Source organism: Gymnogyps californianus, chromosome 8 (assembly GCF_018139145.2).
Source record: "Gymnogyps californianus isolate 813 chromosome 8, ASM1813914v2, whole genome shotgun sequence".
Lineage (NCBI taxonomy): Eukaryota > Metazoa > Chordata > Aves > Accipitriformes > Cathartidae > Gymnogyps > Gymnogyps californianus.
The window spans coordinates 35,294,866-35,312,012 of NC_059478.1; the positions used below are offsets into that span (position 1 = coordinate 35,294,866).

The 17,147-nt window shown below is 39.8% G+C and overlaps 1 protein-coding gene across 4 annotated transcripts; it reads right to left on the reverse strand.

Annotated features, from left to right (window-relative positions):
• Positions 1 to 1,933: 1,933 nt before the first annotated feature.
• DEPDC1 (DEP domain containing 1) lies at positions 1,934 to 16,222 on the reverse strand. Of its 4 annotated transcripts, none has more exons than XM_050900817.1 (12): positions 16,175 to 16,222; positions 14,931 to 15,196; positions 14,107 to 14,257; positions 12,782 to 12,900; positions 12,215 to 12,345; positions 11,852 to 11,896; positions 8,419 to 8,559; positions 7,056 to 7,934; positions 6,261 to 6,433; positions 5,120 to 5,296; positions 4,654 to 4,839; positions 1,934 to 2,611 (listed from the first exon to the last, which is right to left on the reverse strand). In XM_050900817.1, the coding sequence occupies exons 1-12, from the start codon at positions 16,220 to 16,222 to the stop codon at positions 2,471 to 2,473; spliced, it is 2,457 nt and encodes an 818-aa protein (XP_050756774.1). In that variant the 3' UTR covers positions 1,934 to 2,470. The 4 variants fall into 4 exon arrangements, with proteins under 4 accessions (XP_050756774.1, XP_050756773.1, XP_050756775.1 ...); XM_050900816.1 differs by having other exon boundaries at positions 11,852 to 11,899; XM_050900818.1 differs by lacking the exon at positions 7,056 to 7,934 and having other exon boundaries at positions 11,852 to 11,899.
• Positions 16,223 to 17,147: the final 925 nt, after the last annotated feature.

Genomic DNA, 17,147 nt, shown 5'->3' on the forward strand with positions numbered 1-17,147 from the left:
CAGATAAAGAGATGAGTAGTTGAGATTTGCTTTAATTTTGATGACTGGTTTTATGACAGTTATTGTAAGAACCTGCATGTGCAGGCACAACAATTCAGTTTCTTGTCCTAGGAACAGGCAAGACATGACAAAGCAAAATGGATACGCCTACACTGCACAGCTCCGAACCGTGTAAGATAACCGAACGAGATAACAGACAACCAAACAGCTCACACAAAGCAAAAGCACTCGTCTCTCTAAAATATCCGATTCCATAAAGCACACAAACCTGCTTAATAAAAAAAACCCCAAACCCTAAAGTGAAAACAAAGTTGGACTTCAAATGTACCTTCGTGCGGTGCACCCCTTCCATTTTTCTGCAAATACAGCCAAAATAAGCAGATAGTTTAAGATGTATTTAGAAGCAATATTACAACTGAAACGTAACATGCACACAAATTCAGCAAAACCCAATTTCGACACCGTTGCAAATGTGGAATGGTTTCAGTGTATGGCACATTATTGATTGTGATGATATGAGCTTAAAGAAACCTTTAACTGAAGAGCAGTGTGAAAGTATTATGCAGCGAGAAGTCCACCTGCATATCAGCTTTGGTTACGCGAGGGACAGTCACAGCTTGGCCTGTGGGCCTGACAAGTGACCAAGCCACTCTGAGCAGCTCAAGCACAGCAACAGGCGAACAGCGAACATTCAAGACCCCGAATTGCCGATACATGGCTGACAAAGCCCAGCGCAACCAGCGCTTACATGAAGGAGATAGATGTTGTTCCTTGCCCTTACTTCAGCACAGTATTGGAATAGACGAAAAATACTGGATATTAACAAGAGGATTTACAGAAATTGTGTTTTACATGGTGGCTCATTTTCTCCAAGGACCTTTAGCTGCCCTATATCAGATTTAGTCAGTTCAGCTGCATTACTTAACGGATCTCCCCACTTTCTAACCGCCCGCGGGTGCAGCTACACCCTTACCAGCACTGTTCCTAACCTCCGTTGTCACATTCTCCTCTCCTTGGACCGAGAGGACAAGGCAATGAGAGAGTTGTGTTCAGAGTGAGAGGCAGATCCGTTAGTGCTCCTACTCGCAGGACACATTCTATAAAAAACCCCTTATCGTACACATAACTGGAATCATTCCAGTACATAATGGTCATGTTTCCAGACTACAAGCAGCATTATCCATAGGTCTCGTGGCAGAGCTCATGCCTGGCGCGTTGGCTGACTGTAGCTCCACATCACATCTTTCCAAAACGACAATACTTTTAATATAAACAATGTTTCAATGAATCCTTAAAGGTTCGTCCACCTTTTTGCTATACTACACTATTCTTACCCTGTTAAGAGGAAAGGGATTTTTGTCATTAAATCTTATTTAAAACTCCCCTGAGTGCCCCGGCTTTACACCTACACTCTATCAGTGTCTCTTTGGGAAAACACACAACAGGATTTCAGGCTGCCTTTCTGATGGATGCGAATATGGGGGAGACAAGCACCCATTTCTCTCCAAGCCCAGTGCTGAACACTAACGTCATTCACCGCTTGTGACTTTTTAGTTTGCTGCCTGGAGCACATCTGTCTAAATATTAAGCCGGGATCTCCTTTATGAAAACACTTACTTTGAATTTTCTCTCACAGAAATACTCAGGCAGATTTATACCCTTGTGAGGGAGCCCTGGCCCCATCAGAATTACTAAGCAAAGCCCTAGCTCTGGAAACAAAATAGGGAAATTCAGTGTATTCTGATTCTAGTCGTTGTCACTTCCCGTATCATCCATCACTTCTATTATTTTGATAAGTATACCAACAGATCCAAAATAAATTTTCCATGAAAGTGTCAGAAATAGACCTAAGACTTAATATAAATAAATATACAAAAGCTTATGTGAATTTTACAGATGAGATGAACAGAAGTATTTTACGGAGTCAGATCATCGTTTATTTACGGTGAATTTCTGGCTCCCTTGGAAACAACAGAACCAACTTTTAAATTAGTCCCAAACTCAAAGAACTTCGTTTTGTTTAAAGACAAATATTTTGAGAATACAAAGAAGGCACTTATTCACAACATACAGACATTTAAAAACCTACACAAACTATAATAAATGGCACAAATTCCTGAACAGACATTAAAAAAGTTACAACGATATGCATATCATTAGTTTCCCATATGAAAACCATATATAAATTTTTGGTTACTAATAGCTTCATGCTTATTTTCACATTTATTTTACTGAGCACAATATATTTTAATAATTTGTAAACAGATAAATATTTATTTCTCTTTTAGTCATTCAAAAGTTATCTCCACAAAAAAAAAAAGTTATTTTGGCACCTTTCAACATAGTGTCCATGTAAACATTTCTTCCTTCTACACACAGCGCCACCATCAAGTTTCTGTAGCAAGTGCCCTTTGGTAAATCATTCATCCATCCATCCATCAAATAAATAAGCAGCCGAAGTGTGATGAAATTAGTATCTTAGGCTAGGAAATCTTGGTTTTCTTAGGCTAAGCATCGGTTGTTTGATGGTAGGTTTGTTCTCAAATAGCATTGCTTCATTTTCTGTAGTTGGAAATCTGTTCTGGTAGATTAGAGGGTATTCCTTCTGAAACTAGAAAACACAAGAGCAAAAAATAAAATAAAATACCGACTCCACCAAAAACTCCAGCTGTGCAGGGCTTGAGCGTGAATCACCTTGTAAGGATGCACAGCAGCAGGAGCAGCAAGACTATCAGCATGCAAGGTAACTCTGCTGTGACACTTGACCAAAGCTGTAGCCCGTTGTGCGTACGGGTTCACAACTGATAAACAATGAGTCACACAGAAAATCTGTCAGGCACTTCATCGTCTGTCGAAATGAGAAAAGCTTCTAATCTCATTTTATTCCCAAGGATTTTTAGCTGCTGTGACTGGAATAGCGCTATGAACAAAGACCGTACTGTTCTCACTGCCTGGATCTCCATTTGCAACGACAGTCCGTAGTTGCTCACCACGTTGTTCATCCGCTGAGTAACAGTAACGCTGCTCACTCTTTGAGCAGCACGCCCAGCATTCCACCCCCCCACGCAAGGCACGGCAGCCACCCAGGCGAAGCCGCGCTGTCCAGCCAGCGCTGATATCTATCCCGTTTATGCTTGGAAAGCTGTCTTTCAAGAATCACAGTGATGAATGTTTTACCTAAAATGGAAGTTCAGATTCAGCAGGTTGTGAAGGTGTTCTCTCAGGAAAGCTTACTACTTAACCAAGGGAGTTATTTTCGATTCCTGCAGACGCACAACTAAACAAAAAAATATCAGGCTTCAGAGACGTGTTTTGACATTTTGCCTGTTTCCTACGTAAGGCCTCAGGAAGGAACAATGGTACATACATCTATGCATCAGCCAATGCGTTCTGCCGATTGATTCAACCTACAGAAAATGACACCATTTGTAACTTTTGGTGTTGGTACAAGTTGGACCTAACCCTCTAGAAAGTGCCATGTATTTGGCTTTCCGCAATTCAAACTATCAAAACTGAATAATTGCTCCAAAAAGTTGTGATCTGTCACACCACTAGCTATCCCAGCACAAAGGGCAAGTCTATAACGATAGAGCTCTGCGAATTTGAAAAATAAACCTTGCTAACATGCAGCCCTTACAGTACAAGCTGCTTCTGGACTTTGGTGGGAACTCATCAAGAATTTAAGTATGTACTTCAAGGTTTACTATTAGCGGATTTTAGTTTATTTCCTTCCTCCCCACTTCACCTGCTACAAGTGCTGCTGTGTATCACTTCTTACTGCTTGCTTACTCCATTTTAATCAACTAACTAACTAATCTTCTTCACGTGCAGGAAGTTCTAATGAAGTTGAACAAAAGTCCAGCCTTCACTGTTACAGGACCAGAAAGTTTTCACAACACATATGAAAGTCAGTGTTGCAGAAGCTGGGGAGGGGCACCAAAGAGAGAAAGACACATGCTTGCTCTGAAAAGCTGCTTTTTCAAATTTGAGTCACAAGACTCGCTTAGGAGATTCTAGGACAAGTACAATACTATTCAATTGGTCAGAAATACTTGCCAAAGGTTTTTCGAAAAAGAAAAAACCCTCCAGTATTAAATCCTGCCAGAATTGCTGTATTTTAGCTTTAGTATTAGGCAATATGTTAGTAGGCCATAGAAGTGCCAGATAATCTTGAGCAATATATGTTACAAAACACAAAGCTGAGTCCACAGAAAAGAATGTTTCAGGTTGTGAACAGACAGAGCTTGACCTTTCAGAGTAAAAAAATCACTGCTTTTATCGCCTATTGATTTTAAGCCCACCTACTGCATTTTAATGGTAACTCATATAGCCAGTGCACCACAAGAAACTGTGCTAGAATTCTGTCACGTATTACATAATGGAGAGCAGTACCTCAGAATAATTTTATACTGGTTTTAAACCATTGTTTGAACACCACTGCTGCCAGGCAGTATCAAATGCTGTATTAGACACTGTCTTTAAAATCCCAATCAGAGCACGCAATCAAAGAAAACATTCAACAGCTCTCTTCTACAAAACTAGCCTTTCTCTCTATACAGTCTGCTCTTGTTCTGTACCAGCATCTAGTGACCGAGATCCTCCCCTCACAACGGTGTTTTCAGAAGCAGATGAAACAGCCACCAAGCATCTTACCTGTTTTAACTTTTTCTTTTTGTCTTTCACAGACAAGTTTTTATCTTTGATAATGTTCTCTAAGAGCTCTGCCACTGCAGCTTGAGAGGTAGAAACCTTTTGTTCTTCAAACTCCTGAGGAGTTATTTGTTTGCAGTATGAATACGTTGGCAATATGGCACAAATTTCTTCCTTTGGATACTTGCACTGAAACAAGAGTTGAAGAAGGGGTCTGCATATACTCGAATGGTTATGTACTATTTCAGTAAGAAGGTACCTAACGAACACCCAAGCATACTAACTTACAGCGACATCACAAGTTGCAAAGCATTGTAACATCGCTGATCTCTACGATTGCACCAACAGTTTAATAAAAGTTTGCATTCAAAATACAGTGGTTTTATTTGCAGTTTTCCCATCCCACCTTCTGAAGTAACAAATACTCGGCAATTAGCAAATGAACTTAAACTTCTATCATGCCACCAACCTGAGCCATCTTCACGTATTCTATGTGATCTCGCACTGCAACCTGCAGATAAGTTGGTACTTTAAATATTTCTTGTTGATGGTCCATTAGAAATGAAACTAATCGTGTAGAAAGCAGCTCATCAAGATCATCTTCTTCTGCACAGCATAGCACGCATCGGGAAAAAGTCTGTATCATCTAGAAGTGTTTAGCAGATCATTAGTACGTGAAGTTGAGGGATTTGTCTTCTTTCCAGTCTACACAGTAGCACAACGAATTCTCCAACACCAACTTTCATTGCAATCTCTCTTGCCCACACCACTGGTCGAGAGAGGAGGAAAACTGATCATAATTTTTCCCTCATCTGAAATAAAGTAACTTCTTATAACATTAGACTTGTACTTTTTTTGAATTGAACAGTACTTTCAATTAAGAAATAAATTTTTTAAAGAGGTAATAATAAGAAAAAGTTTTCCCCTCTAGAAAAGTGTACATCTTCAATTAGCCATCTTGAGACAAGTGAGATGATAAAAAAACCCGCAGAGCCAATGTAACCACGATTTAATGCACACTAAGATCCAGTTTTAAACAACATTTTTACAGCTTTCATATTTCCAGCTTTCAGTAGGCTTACTTTAAATTAGCATGTGCACGTACTTTGTTGTTTTACCTAATCTTGTTTGACAAAAAAAATCTTTAGTTGTTCATGAATGAAAGCTTGAATTCAGACCTTGAAGCTATCTAACTATAGCAGTCAATTTACTTCTTTGGAACTGTTTTTGTCATAACTTTACATACACAAATGTTTAGCCCAAGAAAGGTTTTCTACAGACACTTTGGCAACACCTTTTAAGTTAAATGGCAGTTGGGTGAGAAATCAGACTAAACAATCATTTGCATTCTTTTAAGAAATTATTTCCCTTCTCCTCCCAAAGTAAACAAAAGCAACACCAATATTTGAAATATATTAGGATGGAGACAAGAAAGTGCTTGCTTCAAGTCAGATTTTTGTAAATACTCTGGAGATGAAAAACCTGCCCATTAATCACTATCTAACTGCAATGAGACAAGAACCTCAAGTACGGAATGCTGCTAGCATTCTCAGCGTTACTTCAGCCATGTTCTTAAAACAATAGATGTGCTGCACTTGTGATCCTCTTACCAAAGAACGCGTGCCCATTGCATCATGCAGTCGTGGCATATCAACGTTTTCACTGATCCGAGAGATCATACGCATTAGGAGCTGAATCCTTCTACGATTCCGTGGTGGAAGCAACAAACAACATATCTGTAGTGCTTCGACAGCAATTCTTTCTAAATGAGGCTGAAGGAGATCTACAAGTTAATCGTAAAGACAGCTGTCATTAAGATTTGAACCAACTTTCAGGATATTTTTATCTCAATACAAGAAATTTCATTTTTTTCAATGATGATAACCTATGTTTCATAGAAATCAGCTGTAACATAGTAGATAATGTTATGTGGCCTTTTTTTGTGTGGTCATCTTCACCTTGCTTCATTACGATAAACTGCTGGTACAATTAAGACCATAATACAATTAAGAATGACACTAATGTTATTCCCAGAAGTATTTCCAGAAAATGTGTTTCAAAGACCAGAAAAAGACATCTCCTCCAGCAGGCAGGTCTGTGCAAATTCCCTGCCTCACTCTTAGACAGTGTCTAGGTCAGAATTACTCATCACTTACCTGAACAGAAAGGTGAATTACTGACACATCAAGTTTAAGACTCCAAAGATACTACATGCTACTATTTGTTAGCAGAGGTACAAAGGGCTACCTTTAAACAGTGCAATTTAGCAACCAGCATTTTTTAAAAAACCCCACAGATCATGTTATACGCATATCAAAAAACCTAGCAACAGTGCCAAAGATTAAGGAAGCAGAGATTAGTCAACACAATAAGCCAATACAACATGCTTTAGAAAGCCATCTTACTTTGCGTGCCAGTCAACATACAAGAAGAGTGAGTGAAAGAGTATTCTGAGAGTTCTGTGGTACTTTTGCAGAGCCTCTTTTTGACGGTGATATCAGAAACCTCAGTCCTGATGTCCACTGAAATAGCCACACCGGAGGTATTTGGTTTTCCTTGTCCACAAAGTTGAGACCTTGGCTTTACTGTGATTTCAGCAACTGGTATATTAATGCTAGTGCAACTTTTGGAGTTCCTCTTGCCAAGTAAACTCAGAGACCTGCATGTTTGCTTCGATCCGTGATTTTCATGAAATAGCTCTTTATCCTGAAGAGTTGAGGCAGATACTCTCTTGATACCATGGGTTTGTTTTTGACATGTGTTATCAAAACCAAGCTCCAATACAGAGTTAGCTTTATGCTCATACGGAAGTGATTGTTTTCCATTTCTTGTGCCCAGGATGGTGTTTACATCACTTTGCCTGAGGGAATCGGATTCTCCTTTATTACGTACACCTGAAGCAGTATCTCCAATTCTTTCCAAAGAGTAACATCTTGTCCTAAATGTTCGAGGTGGATCTTGTTCATTCCTGAAACCTGAAAGATTTTGACAACTTCCTCCTATTAGATTATCAGCACTACCTTGTTTATATTTCAGTTTGTATTGCTGCAATTTCTTTGCACATTGTTTTTGAATAGTTAGCTCTTCTGAAGAAGACTTCCTGGAAGCTTCATATTCCTTCTTTTTTTTGTCAGGCTCTTTGGAAAGTAGGCTTAGAAGAAGACACTCAGTTGACTTGAAAGAGTTCAAGTGAAGAATTTTTGAAGGTTGTGGATCACATTTCTCATCTTGGACAGACTGTTTTCCACTGCATATATCTGGAATTGTGATGTAGCCACACATAACTATCAGAAAATGAAATACAAGTTAAGATGCAAGTGGCATGAAAATGAACAAGTTCAGAAAGTTGCCAACTGAACAGAGAAGACAACAAGTATAAGAGACTAATTTATAGTTGACTCTGTTAGTAAAATCTAAGAAAAATTTAGCTCAGTCCAAAAGCAATCTAACAAGATAATTGCAACCAACATGCGAGAATAAAGTTAACGCACTGCAATAGTGAGGAACAGACAGGAACGAGCACATATTTTTAAATTATGGTTATTGCATATTTAGAATGTTAGCTCAGACAGCAATTTGTTTAGGATATTATGAGACAGAACTGCATTTCAATTAATATTGTCATACAGAATGACAGCATTGATGATCTTCCTCAGATTCAAGCTGCCATACAGATGAAGGGGTCAAGGTCTGCTCTGAATTACAGATTTGTTCCCCAGTTGATATAAACTTATAGCTTGCACTGATTATTTCTAAATTCATACATACCTAAAATATTAACAAAAAGTTCATAGTATTCATAAGTAAGTAATGGTTCAGGGAGATTGAGAAAGTAATCAGCAACCGTTCTGAATACATCCCGTTCAAACCCACTGTAAGTTGGTTGGCTCATGTCATTATTTCTAGGCCCTAAAAAGAGGTGAAGAAAGAAAATTCAAAAGAGCATTTACTCTCCCAATTCCATTATTAAAAAAAATAATTAAAAAAAATCAACATAAGTTTGTTCCTGTAGGAATGACTGTTTCACAAGAAAAGAATCATGTCAGCAATATACAAACATTTTGTTTAGTTCAGCACTGTACCACTTGTAAGCAAAAACACTGTAAAATATTCTATATAGCCACTGAGGAGTTGTGCTCAGTTTCAACAAGCTGTTCCACACCAAGAAAATAAATGAAAACTCATTTATGCCCTTTGTAGGTTCCTCAGCAAAACAACAACAACGAACTCTTAGCATTTTCCTTCATTTCCAAACTACAGCAATCCCAGTTCTCCCACAGGGAGCTCTAGCTTCTAGATCAAGAAGAAACTCATGCCATAACCAACTTTGAAGAATGCGCAAGCTGAGAAGCCAGCCAATAGATACACGTTGCTTTATGCATAGGCCAAACAGAGCTGGTCATTGTCTTCTGTTTGTGGGGACCCCCTCTTTTCAACTCCTCTGTTCACACAGTTCACCAAGAGAAGGTTTTGTTCACCACTACTCCCATGGCGGATCTTTTCTTCGGAAGTGGATGGATGAGCAATCCAATAATCTAAGAGATCTGGTTAATAAACCTTGCCCATGTTGCTACAGACAAGAAAAGGAATGAATGAAAGGGGTCCTGGTACGAATAAAATTTGACATTGCGTAGATCCTTTAACCCTAATGTTATCATACTCCACTGAACTCCTACAAATGAAATAAGCTCCCTTACAAAGCCAATTCTAATGAATTAGGAGATGGCAGTTTAAATTACACACAGAACCAGGGAAAATTTAACTTTTGATACAATCAAACTTTATAATCATAATCACTTCATACACTACACTAAAAATATAGTAGAGCAATATTCCCCTTGGCTTGTGCATTTTTAGTTTTCACTGTGTAAAGTAACTACCGCCTTAATCGTTGGATTACAGCACAGCTAGCAGATGCAGAGATAAAATCTCCACTTGAACTAATTCACTCAAATTAGAAATTGAGAATTCAAAAAACCAGAAAGCTTGCTTGCAGTTTTTGACCCATGAATACAAAGACCTATTAGTTCTAAATACAGGACTGACGTGGGAATTAAGGTATTGAAATGCTCAAAGACCAGTGCTCAGCTATATTTTCCACTTCAATTTAAATCCGCTCACCAAGCTCTTCCCTGTCCTGCTTTTCCTAATAGTGCTCTTCATGTAAGAGGCTCTGTTTTGGGGAATGCACTTGAAGAAAAAGGGTCATGTTGAAGAAAAAAAAAAAGGGGGTCATTTTCACAAGAGTGTATGCTGCAAACTGAGCTTCTGAAGCCACACTAACCCTGCATGGACCCCTACCACAGTTCCACTGAGCAGCTAGAGATATATGCAGATGTATAAATGCCCATCATCCAACTACATTATAGCTAGTACAGCTTTGAGGGGACCTAATGAAGGAGATTGTCAGGAAAAGGGGCAAGAGTTAAACAGCAGGGCAAGCACATACATAAAAAAAGCACATCATCTCGGCTTTCACGTGAGAGGCACTCATCTAACTCTGGCATGCCCTGTTAGCCATTTAAAGAGGCAGTTTTGGAAAAAAAGAAAAAAAGAGTCAGTCTAATTGTCCTCTGCTTCTCCAAAATCTTTTCAAAGCCTACTTCATAGAGATGCAAAGCTTACATAATCACGATCTGTATGTCTGTAATACAATTTCAAACACATCTGACAAAGGAAGCCTCAAAGACAGTTAGATTCTGTGAAGTTTCATAAGAATCAATGGCACTGTAAAGGAGACTGTTAGTACCACACAGGTCTGCTAGAGCACATACTGAAGAACAAAAACGCCCCTTTATTAGCAAGAGAATCCACATTAGACTGAGCCATTAGAAACTGAACTTCATTAAGTTCACTGTGAAAGTACTTCCCCCCCCCCCAATGTGTGAAAACCTGTGTTAATTCTATTAACTCCACAGTAAATACTTCCCCAGTAATCCCAAGGCAGCTGCTCAAGTATACATCACACTGATGCCTTAGGCAACTGATTCTTCTTTTCTGAAGTTTAAAAGTTTAACATCATGCCTTTCTAAACTTTACATTAAGCAAATACACAAACAAAACAGAAGCACTAAGTTTTCTGTTAAGTTGTAACCACTTTCAGTTTAATTCATGAAATACCAAGCAGCAAATTCCAAAACAAGGATGAGTGCAGACTGACTCTCACTCTGCAGATGACGAAAGTTCAGTTCTGTCACAAACCACTTTTAACAGCTAAAATGTCTGACTCTAAAAATCCATCTCATCTACTACGCAGTGATTGGTAAGACATTGAAGGCCTTCATTCTTCGCAGCTGAACTGGTAACTATACAAGGGCTTTAAGCATAAGCTTTTTCTAAAGAGAGTTTGAAGAAAAAGCTGGGGAAGCAGATAAGGAGGTACCAGAGGAGCTATACTCCAAGTCCAGGATCCCAGAACAAATGAGCAGAACTCTTCCTTCTGTTGTCATGACTAATTTAGTAGACTATAAAGCTGACTATATGAGCACACTTTTATCTCAAACCCTTTGCAAAATTTTGTTTGCTTTCTTCTAAGATAAATAAAAAAAACTAACTGGTTTTCTGTGAATTGGTCTCCCCAGTTTAATATGAAATGTAGGAACTGTTTTGGTCCAGCATAAAGCCAGTAACTGGAAAAGGAAAGTCCCTTTACTACGGAAAAACTGAAAAAAAGCATTAGAAGAAGCCACACACAGGTTTTGCCCAACCACTCAAGTTTTCTCCCTGCCTGACTCTTTGTTAATAGGAATTATTTGTGTAAAAAACAAGCCTTAACTTTTTCATGGCCTTGGACAGCATGCTTCCACTGAAAGCTTAGAGTTCAATTAATTCTCCTGTACATTTCATGGATTAAGGAACACTGAAGCCCCTCTTCTTCCACTAATTTAATCTGTTCACGTTGCCAAAAATTCATACGCAGAATCAGACGATGCAGCCTAAAAGCAGGATAACTAGCTAGACTGCTGAAGGACTGATACCTTGATTACCTGAAATGTAACATCTTTAACACGTGTTAACTCTTTTAGGTTACGTTTCTGTGCAATAATGACATGTATTGCTTTCATTGCGTCTCAGCATATCAAGGCACTTAGATTATTTGAATTTCCAAAATGAAAGATCACAATTGATCTTAACGTGCAAGTACATTTCACTTTCAACTCAAAATAGGTTTCTGGAACTTAAAAGCTATTCAGTGACTTACAGTATGCGAGGCATTTCATAGCTGACAACACCCAGTGAGGAAGGTCTTCTAAAATAAACAAACAAGTACATTATTTATACATAACCCCAAAGACTTAATAACAAATACAAATAATGGCACACCTGTAATAAATAAAAGATCAAATTTAAAACTAATTTAAAACATTGCTACACATGCATAATTTAAAAGTGAATGCAATACACCTACAAAACCTTCTAGACAAATATACTGAACTGTACTCTAGTTTGGGAAAAAAGTGTAAGAGACAGACCATGAAACATATTACTTTAATTATTATTTATTGTTTGTTGCAATTGCACCATATAGAATCTTTAAGCAAAACCAGAAAAAAAAAAGTCTTACCTGATTTGTTCTGCAAAATAACAACACCATGTTTGCTCGTGTTAGTCATATTGTATATGACATATTCAGGAACTATCTGTGTTGGCTGCAAAACTTCTTCCAAAGATGGGAGGCCTAAAATGGTTTGCAAACTGTGGGGAGGAAAAGAGCAGATGTTGTCTGAAAGGTTTGCTAGTAATGAATGAAAACAAAGTTCTTTCCATATCTATTCAAACACCAGTTACTTGATAAGCTAGTTTGCTGTTTAATAAATTCTCACTTCCAGAAGGACAATTTGAGGACACACTTTTTCCTGGGACAAACACCAAAAATCAGTAAGAAAGAGCATCTATGGTACTTAAAATATACTTCAACACCAGCAACAATAAGTTTCAATAAATTTCTTAAATGCAACAATCCAATGTTAATAAACACATTAGAAAGCATATGTAAACAATTGGATAAAATATTCAACTTAAAAAAGAATTTTAAAAATTTCAAAAAAATTTGCAAGCCAAAAGCTCGATCAGGCCATTACATGCCCAAAGCACATATACCAGAAGGTACTTTTTACAATGTATTACGTACTGTATTAGAATGATAGTTCTCCAAGTTTCTTGCACATATTCCTGGCTTATTTCCTTCCTATGCAGTGTGTCTTCCTTGTTTTCCTCTATTATATCTGCGTTTGTTTTTTCTAAATTTTCCTGAAAATGAGTGGTTCATACCATAAGATAAACAAGCCTCTTAAGACAATTCAAAATTAAGTAAAAATTGTTCTCAAAAACATGGGGTATTCTGCAGAACATTAAATTCCAAAACATGACCCAGGGAGTAACCTTAACAGTCTCAGCACTGCAATGTAAGCATACCCAACTAAAAAGCAAAAAAGAACACTATGAAAAAAAGACCTAATCAACTCAGAAGTCAGCAACTTAAAAGATAGAAATACATCAAATCCAAATGTATTAGTAGGCAAAGTATTCTCCTTTAGGATCAATCTAAATTCAGAAAGTATGCACACACACAAATTTCAAAAGAATAAACGGCCAAACACTCACATTCAATCTTTTTCAAAAAGTAAGCAGAACAGTTAAATAATTTGTGCCTTTTACTTGTCCTAAATGAAAAAAAAATATTCAGTTTCAACAAGAACATATCATCCAGATCGTTTCTAGAACTCAACCTTCCAGCCTCCTATTACTTTAAAATACTGTAGCAGGGATAATTCCGTAGTGAAGGAGACAAAACAAAACAATCCAAAAGAAAATAAAAAACCTCCCATACTGATGACATGAGATGCTTAATTGCTTACACATATATACACAATTAAAACTCTCTGTAATCCCAGATCATACTGATGCAAAATTAGCCCTATGGATAGGGGCGGTCAAATGACCTTTCTTTCTGCTTAGGTAACACGGCTGTATTAATAATGCTTTACCCACCCCCTCACCCCCCGTTTCCCTTCCCAACAAACCAATTGCCAGCACGAAGTTTAGAAAACAGCTTCTTACAGGTTTAAGAGCATACTTAATTTCTTCTGTCAAATGCATAATCCCTTTCATTTGCTGACAGCATTTCAAAAATGCCATGTTACAGTTTTCTTTGAATATTTATGGGCTATTTAATAAAATTTCTTTTTGTACGTGCAAGAAGAGAAACAGCACGTGTCACCAATACACTTCATTATAAAATATAGCTGCATCTTTCTATTATACCTATATAAATGTTCTATTTCACTATCTAGAAGAACCTACCAATTCATTTTTTCAGCTAGAAGGGAAGATGACACAACAGAACAGTGTTACTAAGAGATGACTGCTTCTAGGTGGGTGGTTGTTTTTTTTTTTTTTTTAAGAATAAAGAAATTACATGGCAACTACAGTTATGTGAGAAACATAAATTATTACCAGAGACTGTAGTAAGTCATGTTTTTTAAAAGTTCTCCTGGATAAATGCGGCAGTTTAAAAAGTCTTTCTTTGTCTCTAGAGAAGTTCTCCAAGTTCTCTTTTGGTGGACATGAGCTTGGTAGAGGTTTAACTGGAGATGTTGAAGGAAACCTGTAATGAATAGGAGAGATGTTAAATACATTTAGAATAGATTAAAAATATAAGAAGTCACTTAACCAAAACCATGTCCTATCAGTGTGATTCCGTAAGATTCTGAAAAGATTCAGGAAAGTAAGAAGAAAAATGCTGAAATTTTCTCTCTGAACACTGTTTAAACATTATCATACTATAAGTTAGCTTTGGGCTACTTTTCTTGACTCCAAAGTCAAGTTGAAGATACTCAGACATTTTTACAGCACTGAGAGCAGAATTTGAGAAGCGAGGGCCATTAATACCTTTAATTTAAGAACTTGGGAATGACTGTTTCCCACAGACTTTCTGAAAAACGTACAAGAGAAGTAAACACAGGACTCGTAGTACAGCATGCAGCTACCACAATAAATTCTCCTTGGCTCCCCTCCAAAGCACTTGAGTGTAGCACGCATGCCAGTGAATAACTTGGCTCGACAAAAGCACGGAAACAGTCCTCAGCATACACGATGTATGATCTATACTGCAAGTCAGAGTAAAGCAAAACGGTGAGTGGAGTAAAATGGTGCTAATAATTAATTTTTGGCCCAACTGCTCAACACAAAGCAAGATATTTTTGAGAATCTGAGCATTAAGATTTTTAAATAAAATTCTCAACCTGAAGAGCTCAGTTAACTGGTCTTCCTTGCAGTACCTGTATAGCGCACCATTGTCTTCTAAATTTTCAGATCCCCATCTCCCTTTTATATCTTCAATTACGTGATTCTTGAGAAACTTTCTTAATAACTGAACGGTCTGCTGCCTAGTAACTTCAGGACCAAAGTTACTGTTATTCCTTAATACTTCATGGAGCCAGTCTACAGCTTCTGACGCAGTAAAACAGCTTCCATGTTTTTTGAAATGTTGCCTGTGCTTCCTTAATGGCATGCCTGCTCGGAAATATTTTGTAATTTCATTCCACTGCATGGGAAACAAAACAGCAAAGAATGCAAGATTAAAGCCTGAAGCTGACCAGTCAGTATCAATTTATTTAATTGTAAGTATCAATTAAAACCATAGTATATTAATAAGCATATAGATGAAATCACAACATTAGTACTAACAAATATTGATAGCTATACTAAATAATGTAGTAATATTAATATAGAAACATTAAAGTTCAGATTAAAAAAATACGTAAACATTTCATTCAGGTTTTTATCTCATTCTTCTGTAACTGAAAATAAGGTTAGAGTTTCACAAACATAACCAAGTTTTATTGACCCGGTCTGCACATGCCCAGCATTTACATCAACTCAGTTTCCTGAGGCACTGTCAAACCACAGCCTTCAAATTTGGAGCAGCTCTCGAGACACGAGATGAATCCAGCTGTCAAGAGCACATAAACACCAGTTTTAAATTTTAAAGTATTTTCTCCCTTTCCTATTTACTCGCACAAAATTAGATGACACACTATAATTAGCAGGCTCCTCTTACTAAGCTGTCACCCAGTTTTCGAGGAGCAAGGCACTGCCACCGCCGCAGGCCCTTCCCAGGCAGGGGCTCAGTGCGCCTTACGTTGCGTGACAGCGGTCACGGGGGGGACGGGGACGGACAGAGAGCCACCTCCTGTCCCACGGCACCCCGGTTTCCACGCGTTGCATTCAGACAGCAGCGAGCCCGCTCACCCCCACAGCCCAACGGCCGCACGCTGCTCCGGGCACGCCGGAAATTTACCTGACCGCGGGGGGGCCAGAAGGGTTAACATTAAATTTGTGCTTTACCCGTGAGGGAGAGGCCCGGCTGACGAGAGGCCCGGGCACCGCGGCGGCGGCGGCAGCAGCAGCAGCCGACTTTCCTCCTCCCGCCCCACGAACCCGCACCGAGCCAGCCCGAAAACCAGAGCCCGCCGCCAGGCTGCCCCGGCCGTTCTCCGCACCCCCGGCCCGCCGTCCTCACCAGCTTGGTGGCGCGGTAGGGCCCCGGGGCGGCCGGCCGGCTCGCCATAGTCGCTCGGCGCAGCCCCCGCTCCGGCCGCCCGCCCCGCCGCCCCCGCGCAGCCCAACGGCCGCCGCCGCCGCCGCCCCGCCGCCGTTTGAATTCGCGGCGCGAGCCGCCCGCGCAAGCGGATTGGGCGAGCCGGGCGGGCACGTGCTGCCTGACGTGACGCAGGCGCTGGGGCGGGCGGCGGCGGCCTGAGGGGAAGGGCCGGGGGAGCGGGCAGGCGGCGGTCAACGCGGGCGTCCTCGGCGGGGGAGTGAGGCGCTGTTGTGAGCGCGATGGCCTCTGCCTTCCGAATAGGAAGATTAATGTCGCCCAAGCAGGCGTAGAGCTATTGTGTCATTTGCTAGGCCTTTAGTTCGCTGTTTTCTCCCTGTGACGTTGACGGAGCTAAGCTGTCCCTCAGAGCGGCGGGCCGCTTCGCGCCGCTCGGTTTGGCCTTGCCCGATGGCGGCAGTGTCGCAGCCTGCAGGGGAGTTGCTGAGGCGACGGCTGTGCCCCTCGGCTGAGGGCCGAGATACCTGCCTTCTCTGCAGGCACAGAGTAGCAGGGTGTGGTAGAAGGCACGTACAACAGCCACAGGTCAGTCCTCAATAGAGGCTTAAAAGCTTGCATCTTCTCAGAAACTCACCTTGGTTATTTGTGAAGACCAGGGAAGAAAGCCAACTCGTGTTACATGACTTAACTCGGTTTTCGGAGTGTTCTCACAGGCACCACTTGAATGGGCAGGTGTGGCTTACATGTTACGTAGGTCCTGTGAGATGAGCACATAGCTTACACACAACTGCCTGAACACATGTGCTAACTGCTTTCAGAAGAAAGCACATTCTTTTGACTACCCTGTCTAATCCTGTGGATTTCCTACAGAAACAGCTATACTAGAGACACCCCCCCACACCAAAAAAAAACCCAAACCAACAAAACGCAACCG

What these genes read in the sequence shown, in the direction of transcription:
- DEPDC1 (XM_050900816.1), bottom strand. Translation starts at nt 16,222, where the DNA reads ATGGCGAGCCGGCCGGCCGCCCCGGGGCCCTACCGCGCCACCAAGCTG. An exon ending in CCTACCGCGCCACCAAGCTG is followed by an intron (nt 15,197 to 16,174) that starts GTGAGGACGGCG and finishes TTTCCCATGCAG; the next exon opens with TGGAATGAAATTACAAAATA. An exon ending in AGAACTATCATTCTAATACA is followed by an intron (nt 12,346 to 12,781) that starts GTACGTAATACA and finishes TCCTCCCCACAG; the next exon opens with TTTGCAAACCATTTTAGGCC.